The sequence below is a fragment of the Tasmannia lanceolata genome, unplaced genomic scaffold (assembly GCF_043159265.1).
Source record: "Tasmannia lanceolata isolate RefF3 unplaced genomic scaffold, GAP_Taslan_0.1 ptg000018l, whole genome shotgun sequence".
In the NCBI taxonomy this organism is placed as follows: Eukaryota; Viridiplantae; Streptophyta; class Magnoliopsida; order Canellales; family Winteraceae; genus Tasmannia; species Tasmannia lanceolata.
In genome coordinates, this window is record NW_027518695.1 from 2,722,672 (window position 1) to 2,735,573 (window position 12,902).

The 12,902-nt window shown below is 39.5% G+C and overlaps 1 protein-coding gene across 1 annotated transcript; it reads right to left on the reverse strand.

Annotated features, from left to right (window-relative positions):
• Nucleotides 1–39: 39 nt before the first annotated feature.
• On the reverse strand, nt 40–12,760 carry LOC143849634 (pyruvate dehydrogenase E1 component subunit alpha, mitochondrial-like). The gene is made up of 8 exons (XM_077358733.1): nt 11,505–12,760; nt 11,314–11,393; nt 6,926–7,003; nt 1,879–1,974; nt 1,710–1,781; nt 1,489–1,542; nt 1,279–1,344; nt 40–457 (listed from the first exon to the last, which is right to left on the reverse strand). The coding sequence occupies exons 1-8, from the start codon at nt 12,211–12,213 to the stop codon at nt 413–415; spliced, it is 1,200 nt and encodes a 399-aa protein (XP_077214848.1). The 5' UTR covers nt 12,214–12,760; the 3' UTR covers nt 40–412.
• Nucleotides 12,761–12,902: the final 142 nt, after the last annotated feature.

Here is a 12,902-nt window from a genome sequence, read left to right on the forward strand (position 1 = left end):
GCCACATGATATTCTATATGATCGATGATGCTCTTGATCTCTGTGTCTCAAAGTGAGACCCTGAAAATTGCAGTTCACCATTGATTGTAAAAGTGACTTACTGTCTCGAAAATAGAACTCAAAACTCTAAAACCCTTAGCCATCAATCAAAGTGGATGGAGCCCATAAGGACTACTGGCCATTGATGACAAAAGTGCTATTAAGGAGTAGGAAAAACAGAAGAAAAATGTGTTAAATCCATCAAAAGATCAAACATGCAATTTGTCACCCAAATGAAAGAACAAAATCTCTGCACAACTCGAAACTAAAAAATCTATAGCTTCCTCTACAGAGAAATGGATTAGGGAGGGAAGCCACGATCCGATCACAATTTTAACTTCCACATTTATTGCCACGGACTTCGGCGAATCCCTCAAGGAAGAATACTTCTCACCTCTTTCCTATCGGGTCCGTATGCCTGCAACAATATAATCTTTAACATCAGTATAATAGATTCTACCCTATCTGATAACATACACAAACCAAAAGTAAGTTCTTTTTTCCTTCTTCCAATGATAAAACATACCACTCGCCACAGTTCTAAGGATGTGATTCATCGAATTTTGTTAGCCAAAATCGACCCGACCATCATTCCTTGGTATCACAATTTCCAAAGAGTATGTCTTAGATCCTGTTTGTTTTGGATTTTGAGAAACAATTGTGAGTCCAAAACTGATTATTGGACTCAAAATTAAATATAAATTTGAGACCAATAATCAGTATTGGACTGACAATCAGATCTCACAATAAAAAAACAAACAGGGCCTTAGTCAACTCCCTCAGATGGTACAGCAAGCAAAATCACCGAATTCCAAGTCCACTAGTCAAGATTATTAACTAATATAAATAAAAAAGTTGGACTATGATAACGATTAATGCTAGACGAACCAAAAATGTACAAATCATTTGTGTCGACACCATAAAGAACCGGGAATAGTGTTGTGGAATTTTCAAAGTCCATTCAGTCAATGATGTGGAAACAATTGATCAGTCGTTTTGCATTTTTCCTAACAGTGATTGTCAAAGGAGCAAGTTTTCTAATAATGAGCTAACTAGGACTTGCCCTGATCGACCGAGGCACCAAATGAAGCCAGGCACAAAATTAGTAAAAATCAGTTGAAGAATATTTTCTGTCAAGATTTTATGAGAATATTATTGAAACAACTAATAACAATGTGCAAAACAAGCCAAGCACGTGAGAATGGAGAATGAGATAAATTCATAGGGAAAATAATTTACCTCCACTCCAAAACCTTTCACATATACATTGGTGAAGAGTTCAGGAGGGTCAGGCATCGGGCTCTCCTGAAAATACAAAAGCGTCAAATGTTTATCGCAGAACAACACAAGCATGGGGACAGGCAATACTTGGGCCATACTCCAATAACACAAAGCTTAATGTTGAAGCATGTAATTTGTCAACAAATTACTCAATATCAAAGTGCATACCTTAGCTTCAGCAATGGCATCGTCTACTTCTTTTCTGAAAATTTTCTCAATATCCTGCATAAAAAATTCCATGTTAGCACGGAAATATGTTATTAAATCCGGTCTTCAAATGGAGTCTCTTAAATTTGAGCTAATAGCAACCAAAGCATATCAAGTTTTCAGCCCGAGCTATAAATGCCCGACAATCTAAAAGCATTCCATTGGAAATCTGAGCAGAATACCTTGAGCTCAGCTGCAGTGGCTAGGTCATGAGACAAGACCAACTTCCTTATTCTTTCAAGTGGATCGCGCTCCTGCAAATCTCGCATGGCACAAAAATATTCTCAGTTCTCTACTTACAAAATAAAAGGCTAAACAATTAAGCAAGCAGATTACACAGAATCATCTGACCTGTCTCACACCAGTGATCTCATCACGTGTGCGGTAGGTGCTCCCAGGATCTGACATAGAGTGCCCATGGTACCTGTAAGTATCCATTTCAAGAATCTGAACAACCACATCAAGAGAAATATATCAGTTCAGTAATTTAGCCCTTGGTTACACAGAGAAAACATAAAGAAGTCAGCCTGCTAAAAATGGATAAAATAACTTGCTCATAGAATTAGACAAGTGACATTGTGAAATTAAAAAACCTCAAAGTCACATTTAATTGTCATAACAGGTGCAGGGGTGTATTTATCATTCTAGATTATTTGTGTGGGGCTTTCTCCTAATATATTCAAACAAAACAATGCCGTCATGGAAACTGACGGTAGTCTAAGAAAACATTTGTCCTCCCCAGCTGGAGCTAATGTGATTATGGCATCTGACATATATTCAAACAAAACAATGCCATCATGGATACTGATTGTAGTCTAAGAAAACATTTGTCCTCCCCAGCTGGAGCTAATGTGATTATGGCTTCTGACATTTATGGTAGTGTTGGAGCAAAAAGCCATTCAAGGCCTGACCTGGTACTGCCCCCCCCCCCCCCCCCCCCCTTTTTTTTTGAATGATGGAAAAATTTTATTGAAAAGAAGGGACCGAGATGGCCAGAACAACAAAGAGAAGAAAAAGAAAAAGTAAGTGTGTGTACTACCAGACCCTCCCTTGTGGGACTGCACCTATTTGTGACAAAAAATATCAGGAAATGGAATAAGGTCTCAATGAACTAAAAACAGGCCACGGTTACATTCAAGAACAGTTAGCAATTTTAAAACCCTTACAGATGAGGATGTTCCTCTCCCAAGGAATTAAGCAATAAAAGAATCAAAGTAAAACAGTAGCCAGAGTCATGAGTCATGAAATGGTGATAGAAACTCGGCATTCTTCAGTGAGCTGCCACAGTAAATTTCTTGAAAAGTAACAGAAAGTGAAATGCCACAACTACTTCAGAGAGGAGGGTGTCCAAGCTTAAGTTGATGAGAAGGCCCATGAGTCAGCAAAAGCCGGTGTGGACAAACTACAAGTGGAGGTGATTCAACCCTCTATTGCTCAGTCGTGCTAGGCCGTGTTTCAGGGTGGAGGCATTTGTTCGTGTGTGGGGTGTTTTTTTCATTTACTATTATTATTATTATTTGTGTGTGTGTGTCGTGGTGGTGGGTGGGGCACCTTCTTCCCCGTCATCTGGCTCTATGGATTTTCTTAATCAATAAAGTTACCTATTTTCCAAAAAAATATATTAAAAAAGAAATGGAACACCTAACACACGGAAGGAGGAGGTCCCACAAAAACTAAAAGAAACGCAGCAAAAAAAAACCCTACTGCAAGGAGAAGGAATCAAAGATAGTCAAGGAGGAGCCCTCTGCCTTCACAGTCACCGATCATCTAACATGGAGGAACAATACATATTTCCCAGATAGATAATCCAGAGCACATCATCAATCATGTCGTGGAATAGGACCCTTCAACCATATGACATTCTTCTTAAAATCTCGCAACATAGCCAAGAGTTCTAGCACATGAGGAATCCACGTTAAGGGCCGTAGGCTCAGCCGAGTTAGATTCTGTAATCTCGGCTTCCCTGGAGTAAACAACTCTAGGCCTCCCATCGTAGTCCTGAACGAGACCCCCACCGCAGCTAGCACAAGGTTACATAAGCTATTGGACCCATTGAAGTAGAACTTATAGGAGACCATATGGGGAGGGCTCCATCTAGAAGCAGGTCTCTCCTTATGAAGCAAACTACACCTATAAAATTCCCAAGCATGCCTCAGCCAGACTGCAGACACTCCCACAAAGGTCTTCGACTACGTGACCCAAGAGATCACCAAACCAAAGATCAAGGGGTGTATCCCCTTACCTGTCCTTGTCACCCCCTTGGAACATCCTTTTTTCCATCCCCTTCCACATTATTTTTAAAGGATAGCAAATATTAATAGGAGAAGAGGATTACAAATTTACTTCAACAGGTAGGGCACGCCCAATAAACAAGGAATCCCTCAAGATGCCCGATTTGGCAAGCCGATCAACCATTGCATTTCTGGGAATATGAACAAATATAAGATTTCTCCCTCCTCTGCAAGTCTATGATCTCATCAAAAAAATTAAAATTGACTAATGTCGACATGCCATCACTGTTGCCCTTGACGCACGAAATGACATTAAAGGAGTCCCCTTCCACTCTAGTCTGTCATCCTTCTTATCATGAAAGATACGCATACCAAATTGAGAGTATGAGCCTCGGCATTTCTCGAATCAGATAAACCAATCAGACCAAAAAAAGAAACGATGATGCCACCCTTCGAATCTCAAAAAATTCTTCCAATGCCAGCATCGTCGGGGTCACGACAAGAGCAACCATCGACATTCGTCTCCTTCCATATGGATCATTGATATGGCAGAGAAGTGTTTCCATAAGACTCCCTTTCACTGAGCCTGGATAGAAAATCCAACACACAATCACCTCAATAATCGTGCTAGGGAAGACCCATTGTATGCCGAAGAGCCTAAGGACAAATGCCCAAAAATGATGGCCTAAGCACAATGGAGCAAGAGGTTATCAATCACCTTTGCGTCCGCCATACACATTGAGGAGTGTTTGACAATGATCTGTTGCCAATGAAGGAGGTGATCCACAATACAGAGGATAGCCTTGAGGCACTATCAGTTTTGGAAATCAAAATGTATAATGAGCTCACCGAGACTGCCCCCAAACTGTATTTCAAAACTTGGATGCAGGTCAAATGCGGCCAAAGCAAATCCTAGTCGACTCGGGATGACGCGGTCAAGTACTCGGTTGACAAGGCTGAGAACTATGTTGATGCAGTAATAACTCGGGAGAGTCAAAGGAGTTTTGATTGACTTTGTAGCGTAAAACGCGGACTCAAACAAGAACTCAACTAAAGTAAAAAGGTAGTCGACTTGGGGGAGTCCATGACATGGGGGAGTTTTGAAACTAAGCCCCCAAAGATACAACTTGGACACCTGCCTATCAATCCCATACGGATGAATGTAGTATGACTCCAAAGTGCAGAAAAGTTGAACCACCACTCTCCCCTTCGACACCTGTCTATAATATGTTGATATTCACAGAAAGAAAAACGATATCACTATGAGGAATATGCAGAAAGGAAAACCATACATGTGTGATTTGGCCAAAAGATAACATTAGACGAGTCCCCTTCAACAAGAAGAGAATTACAAAATTTGTTGATATGATGTTGGAGAGTCATGAAGGGGGTATGAGTCTCAACCTCTTTGGATTCCATACGACCAATTGACATGGAAAAGGAGAGTGAAATGTTGTTCATTTGATTTCTAACCTCACCTCCAATGCCTGCCAGTATTGGATTACTCTAGGGATTTGGGAGGTGGAGGAGCCAACTTGGATTTCTTCTTCTCTTTATGACCTTTATCCCAAATAATAATATCACACTTTTCCTTCCACCCATTTCACTTTCAGTGAAGCTGATTCCAGAGACCTACCTACACGGCTACAACATCAACTAAATCAAGTTCTTTTATAGTCTCATTTGGGATGTCATGGTTCCATTCCTTATTTTCATCATACAAGTACTACACCTGAAATCAAGGAAGCAAGTCTGCATAATGGTTTTTGTTAGGGTTCATCACGATGGACCACCCACATACCCACTTTGTATGGAGAGAGAGAGAGAGAGAGAGAGAGAGAGAGAGAGAGAGAGGGCCATTCTTTGGAGCATCAGATTAACGGCCTTCAGCGATTTGGATAATCTTATTGTGGAAGGAGATTCCGGGCCATTCTTTGGAGCATCAGATTAACGGCCTTCAGCGATTTGGATAATCTTATTGTGGAAGGAGACTCCCTTAACGTTGTCATATGGTTAAATGGGAGTCACCTGCACCCCTGGAGATTCTCAGAATTGACAGATGGGATTCTGGACCGCGATGAGGGGAACCCCATTCGCTTTCAGCATGTTCGGAGGTTGGCCAATGGAGAGGTGGACCAGCATGCCCGTGCTAAAGTGGATAGGGCTGTGCTTGAGACTCATCCTACTAAAGCAAATAAACTAAAGAAAACAAACTAAAGAGATATACTAAAACATAAATATGATAGGACCTACACTAACTCAACTCTCTAACAGTCCCCCTCAAGCTGGAGCATAGATGACATCATGCCCAACATGGAACAAAAACTTCTAATTGACTTTGGATCTTTCATATTGACTACTAAGTAGATATCAATTTTTAGGACCTCTACGTGACATAAAAAATAGCATAATAGCCATACAGATGGCATACACAACACACAAATGGCATAACCACAGTAAGACATAACAGTATTTATAAGAATGCATAATAGCCCACATCACGAATATACCATAGTCCACAAAGAAGTCTATACAATAGACCAAGATAGCCCACATAACTCAACTCCATAGTCCAAATGGGCAGCACAACGCACATGGCAATGCAGTAGTTCTAATTATGGTTTTAAATTTCCACCGAAACCAATACGAAACGACCAAAATGTTTCTATTTCCATCTCCAATGAAATCGAAACGCATATCAACTTCCTATGGAGAAAGAGAATATCTAAATTATCTGATACCATTTTATTGTTCATGATGGATCACCCACACACCCACTTCCTATGGAGAAAGGACGAGAAAGCATAAGAGAGAAGGAGAAGAGAAAAAAGGAAGAGAAATCGCACTGTTGTTACTCTAGCCTCATGTCCCATGTTTTTTATATAAGTGAAACTTCACGAATTACATAAAATGCCCTTGGGGCCATCCAATGATGGGCCCATCAAATAAATTTAAGAAAACAACTAAAGAGTCACACCAAAACATTAATATGATGGGACCGACACCAACCTCTCTAACAGTTTCCAATTGACAGCAAGGCTCACAAGACATTCAAATTGTAACACCAAAGATGCAACATTACTAGCAAACTTCACTGTAAGTCGTTCAAAAAAAAAAAAAAAAAACTCACAATTAAGTAAACATAATAACCAATGAAACATACTCACAATGGGTCCATTCTTCAGAGCATGCTCCTTAGCGAATTTGCATGCTTGTTTCACAGCAAGTGCATCCATTCCATCTACCTGTTACAGAATATGAGAAATATGAGGATTTGTGGCCAGTTTCACTGGATAATTAACAGAATATAATCTCATAAATTTCTTTCTATCCTAGACCCAGTATTCTGCTTCTACACAGAGCCATCCAATATAATGTATGAGCATGTGGCACCCGTAATTTCAAGGCAGAAGTTTTAGTTTACCAAGAGTGTTAGCTTAGAAAGTACGCCACATACTTTTTTTTGAAATGAAAAGTACACCACATACTACTCAACCCACATTCATTGCTTAGCTGAAATGAAATGAAGACCGACAAAGTAAAGGACTTAGCAATCATCTAATTACAGAGCAAACTGTTCTAGAGAACTGTGGATCATCTTGATCTCTCTATAATGTTAACTTCAGTGAAAACTTTCTCAGGTGCCTAATATGCATTCCTAGAGTGACACATGCACCTTAGTTGTACGAAGCGGGAGCAGAAGTGGGAGTAGATTTGGGTGTGGAGTGAGGCAAGTTTCAGAAACAAAAGCAGACTTTGCGAGTAGGCAATATGTATCTAAGAAATATCTTCAAATAACCAACAAATATGTCCTTACCTTCAAATAACCAACAAATATGTCCTTAAATTTAATAAAATAGAGGAATTAAAACTTGTCTAGTAATTGCAATTTTTATCATATAGGATATCTTGATTCAGAAAATGATAAAAATTACACACAGTACAAAATTGGCTGAATAAAAGGTGATTTCATAAGGCCATGTTAGCAGTAGTTGATAGTTGGAGTGTTCCAGAGTGTTTGAAAGCACGAGGAGTTAAAACTTGTCTAGTAATTGCAGTTTTTATCATATAGAATATCTTGATTCAGAAAATGATAAAAATTACACACAGTACAAAATTGGATGAGTAAAAGGTGATTTCATAAGGCCATGTTAGCAGTAGTTGATAGTTGGAGAATGAAGCACGGATACGGGTACGGGGTGCGGGTACGACACGATACGGGTACGTGGATACGTAATTTTTAAAAAAAATAGGATACGGGTACGTTGGGGGTACGCTGAATATAATATATTTTTATATTTTATTATATAATTATAAAAATTAAAAGGGTGTCCCAAGTGATGAGAAGGGGCGCATTTATCATTTCCTGTTTCGATATCCACTCTCTCCTTGCTTGTCTTTTAGTATTTAATGGGCTTGTGAGAGCTTTTTGGGAACTGTAATAACTTGTGGACAGCCTTTTAAATACTAAAAGACAAGCTAGTAGAGCATGATATTTATACATTGGAGTGTTATCATTTCTATATATATATATATATATAGGGAAAGGTGTGCGTACTCGGTCGAGTAGATAAGCTTATCTACTCGGTCGGGTTAAAAACAGTGGGGGCCCACATTTTTTGGGTGATCCAAACTATTCATTTGAAAGGCCCTTACCTAGATAGGGTGTCCACAAAAAATCAGCCCCATAGGATCATCCTAACCCATGCAACAGTGGAGGGAAAAATGGACAAACACAGCTTGTCCACAAATCTGCCCATTTTTCCCTCCACTGTTGGATGGGTTAGGATGATCCTATGGGGCTGATTTTTTGTGGACACCCTATCTAGGTAAGGGCCTTTCAAATGAATGGTTTGGATCACCCCAAAAATGTGGGCCCCCTCTGTTTTAACCCGACCGAGTAGATAAGCTTATCTACTCGACCGAGTACACACACCTTTCCCATATATATATATATATATATATATATATATATATATATATATATATATATATATATATATATATATATATATATATATATATTATATTTTTTGATATATTCACCCCCTTTGTTAATTGGGACAGCCCCTCTATTGTAAATCTGTAATTTTGGATTTAATTCGAAACGGGTACGCACCCAAGCACACCCGATACGTACCCAAACCCCCAAACTGGATTTTCGTTTTGTTTGTTGTTTGGGTGCGTACCCGGTACGCACCCAAAGAGTACCAAAGAGTACCCAAGAGCACCCGACACGCACCCGACACGGGTGCGTGGGCCTCCGGAGAGTACCCGTGCTTCTTAGGTTGGAGTGTTCCATAGTGTTTGAAAGCACGAGCAGTTAAAACTTGTCTAGTAATTGCAGTTTTTATCATATAGAATATATTGATTCAGAAAATGATAAAAATTACACACAATACAAAATTGGCTGAGTAAAAGGTGATTTCATAAGGCCATGTTAGCAGTAGTTGAAAGTTGGAGTGTTCCAGAGTGTTTGAAAGCACGAGCAGTTAAAACTTGTCTAGTAATTGCAGTTTTTATCATATAGAATATCTTGATTCAGAAAATGATAAAAATTACACACAGTACAAAATTGGCTGAGTAAAAGGTGATTTCATAAGGCCATGTTAGCAGTAGTTGATAGTTGGAGTGTTCCAGAATGTTTGAAAGCACGAGGAGGATTCTAGATTCAGAATGTCTTCTTGGGTCGCAGATTCCCGCAACTAAGAAATTGACTATTAAAATATGTAGGATAAAGTCACGATTTTGGAAAGAGAGAGTGCGTGTAAATAACTCAATCCCATAAATCTCACTAATAAACATGTAAATCCATACAAATTCTACTCTGCAAACTTGGCCGATTGGAGATCAACACATCATATTCAAATAGGTTTTAATTTTAAAAGAAAAATGGAGAGAACAATGCAACAACAAAATGCCATGGAAAGTTGGAAGGAGTGACTGACTTGGAGTGAATTCTCTCATTCTTTGGATAAAGAATGAGGGTAAATAATGAAACTCTTAAAGAGTTAAATAAGGGGTGTATCATTAGGACATTGCAGATGGTCAATGGAAAGGTAGCTTTTGTAAGAGAAAGATCAAAGAAAAACAGATTAGTAACTATTGGTTACCCAGGGATGATCACATTCCACTACTGGTGAACTGTTACTACTGGTGGACTGTCAGAATAGAAAAAAAACTGCTTGGCTCAACTCTAAAAGATTTTGGCTATCAAATAAAATTAACATAGCATAAGTTCAGTGTCCACCTGCCTGCCTAGACTGTACAATATCACAGACATGTAATAGGACTCCAAAGATCTAGGGTGTGCATCACTAGTTATAAATTTCAGAAATCAACTTCCTGATTAGCCGTTAAAGAGTAGTTCCTATTCATTATGGGAGAATGACGAGCTATTTGCAACATACCTCCCCAGCAGATTGGACATTGAACCAACTAAAATACAATTTCCTTCTTGATAAACTGTCAACCAAATGCCCATGGCAATAAAAAGCCTAGATAAATGGCACCACATGAAATTGGACTACCACACCAAAGTCGATGAAACCTGCACGTGAAAACTTTCAAGGAGCAGGCAAAAACCTAGCAAAAGAATGAATTGAATGGGGTATTGAACAACATACATCCATCAACCGCAAGAAGCCCTCTGTGGTGAAGACATGGAAGTAGTCCTTTACAAAATTGAAAACTTTTACACTAGTCTAAATGATTGAAAGAGGTCACCTGACTCACCTAAGCTTATGATGTAGCTGCTACATGACCTAATAGAAGCATACTAACAAACCATGCCTGATGCCTCCTGAATCCAACCCAAAATATCAACTAGCTATCAAGGAGCTAGCCCAAGCACACTTGCTTCAAGTAATAAAAAAAAACAACAAGATGTTGATTGTCAAAGCATCTAAGAAACCAGACATCAAACCACAAGATGGTTCAGCCCACATAAGGTATTTCTTTTCTGCATCGGGAATTTTAGCTGCTTTGGCATTGCTAATGATTCCAAAATCCAAATGATGGCACTTGAATACATATCCCATGTAAGAAAAATAATCCCCCAAACCTGCAACCAATTCATTGCCTGAGCATATTTATTCCACCCACTTAACCTCCCATGGCTTCTTGTGCCCTTGGGTTAACACAAATAGGAATCTCTTCAAATCTATGAGTTAAAAGAGATGCAGATATGAGATGGAACTATCACCACAAGCAGAACACCCATTCATTTTCGGCAATTATGGCTGCTAAAAAACCTGTCTAGCAAAGTTTCAATAATGTTGAGCTTCCCAATGTCAGTGGAGTGGATAATATCATGCAAAACATTGATGCCAATCCACATAACTAAACACAAAATCAAACCCACATACGAAATTTTTAAACGAGAAGATATCAGACATATAATATGAGTTCCAAAACACTGCAGTGTATGACATATACACTTTAATAATTCACGTATTTAACAGAAGAAAATAAGAAAAAACAAATCAAACCTAACTCAAAAATCAATGACACCGAAACGAATCAAAGACATAGAGAATTAATTAAATCACTCCACCTTTAACCCCGGAACATAATCTCCCCTCTTATAATAAGCTGGACTCTTGGCTGCTCTCCATTCCGCCGTTCCCATTCCATCTACAAAATCCAAAGACAAACTCACAAACCCAACAATGCAAAAATGCAAAAAAATAAAGAAATAAAATAAATTAAATTGGCATAAATCACTTCAAGAAAAAATCTTCTTACAGTGATTATTCTCGCAGACTAAGATCGCAGGAAGATCCCAAAGGGCAGCTATATTAAGAGCTTCAAAAAGCTGCCCCTGATTCGCAGCCCCATCACCATATAGAGCAAAGGTAACAGTATTATCCTTAGAGTACTTCTGCGCGAAAGCAAGGCCAACACCAAGAGGGATCTGAGCCCCAACAATCCCATGTCCACCATAAAATCCACTATCCTTCTTATAAAAATGCATAGATCCACCCTTCCCTTTAGAACAACCACCCTTCCGGCCCATGAGCTCGGCAAAAGCCTCAACTAGGGTTCCACCCCGGCCCAAATAAATGCAGTGATCACGATAAGCGGTTATGATGCAATCCTTTTTTGTGATGGCGGCTTCCATACCTACAGAGACGGCTTCTTGGCCGTCATAGAGATGGCAGAAGCCGCGAATCAGCTTGGCTTTGTAGAGGGAATCGGCGGCTATTTCCATCCGACGCATGAGAGCCATATCTTTGAAGAAGCTGAGGAGTTCTTTTGGGGTTGTTTCGATGGATCGAGATGGGGGTTCGCATCTGTGGCCTGTGAAGGGGACACTGGTTTCGACGGTAAGGATTGTTTTGTCGTCGTCCGCGTGGGAGGAGAATGGACGGCGGAGGAGAGGTTGGGAGAGAGATCTGAGAAGGTGGAGATTGGAAATTGAAGACGATGACGATACGATGCGATTCATGGCCATCGATGAGGAACTACTGAAGATCGCTTCGTCTGGAAAACGAGGAGAGAGAGAGCTGGAGCTGATGGAACCGAATAACGAAAAGGAAAAATAGATGAATCTGATGGAGGCTGGAGCTCCCAAAAACCACCAACAAATTAATCAAATGAAAAGGAAAAATAAATAAATCTAAAATTGGTGTAGTTGACTCCCTTTCTTCCTTCTATTGGAGCCCCGAGCAAACCCTTTTCTCAGAAATGATAAAATTACAGGAGAGGATTAGGAAATGGCTATCAGCTCTTTCTCTTTTCCTTTGCTCCTCCTTGTAAACCTTAAAAGCTCCTGTAATACCTTAGATCTGACAGATTGGGGAAGGGAGTTGTATGGGATCTAACAAATTTCAGGGAGATGGATCTGCAATGGTGGTGAAAATGGGAGTAGGGGTGGTCAGATATGGAGGTTGAGGGTGAATATGGGTAGAGATGAAGTTATATCGGTTTGTGAGATAAAGTGATGAAGAATATGGGTAAAGATGAAGAAACCCTAGCTCTCTTTTTTGTGAGATAAAGTGAACAGAAAAGAAAAAAAAACCCTAAGTTTTTAGGTTTTAATTTATTCACCCCCTTTTTATTACCCGGGACACCCCTTTCGTTTATTTTACACCCTCACAAGTAAAAAGAGGGGTGAATAAAATGAATGTATCATTTCACTTT

Excerpts from the sequence above, each read along its gene's own strand:
- LOC143849634 (XM_077358733.1), bottom strand. The coding sequence starts at position 12,213 with ATGGCCATGAATCGCATCGTATCGTCATCGTCTTCAATTTCCAATCTC. Across the intron at positions 1,782-1,878 it reads AGATCACTGGTGTGAGACAG|GAGCGCGATCCACTTGAAAG; the intron begins GTCAGATGATTC and ends CGAGATTTGCAG. Across the intron at positions 458-1,278 it reads TGAAAGGTTTTGGAGTGGAG|GCATACGGACCCGATAGGAA; the intron begins GTAAATTATTTT and ends ATATTGTTGCAG.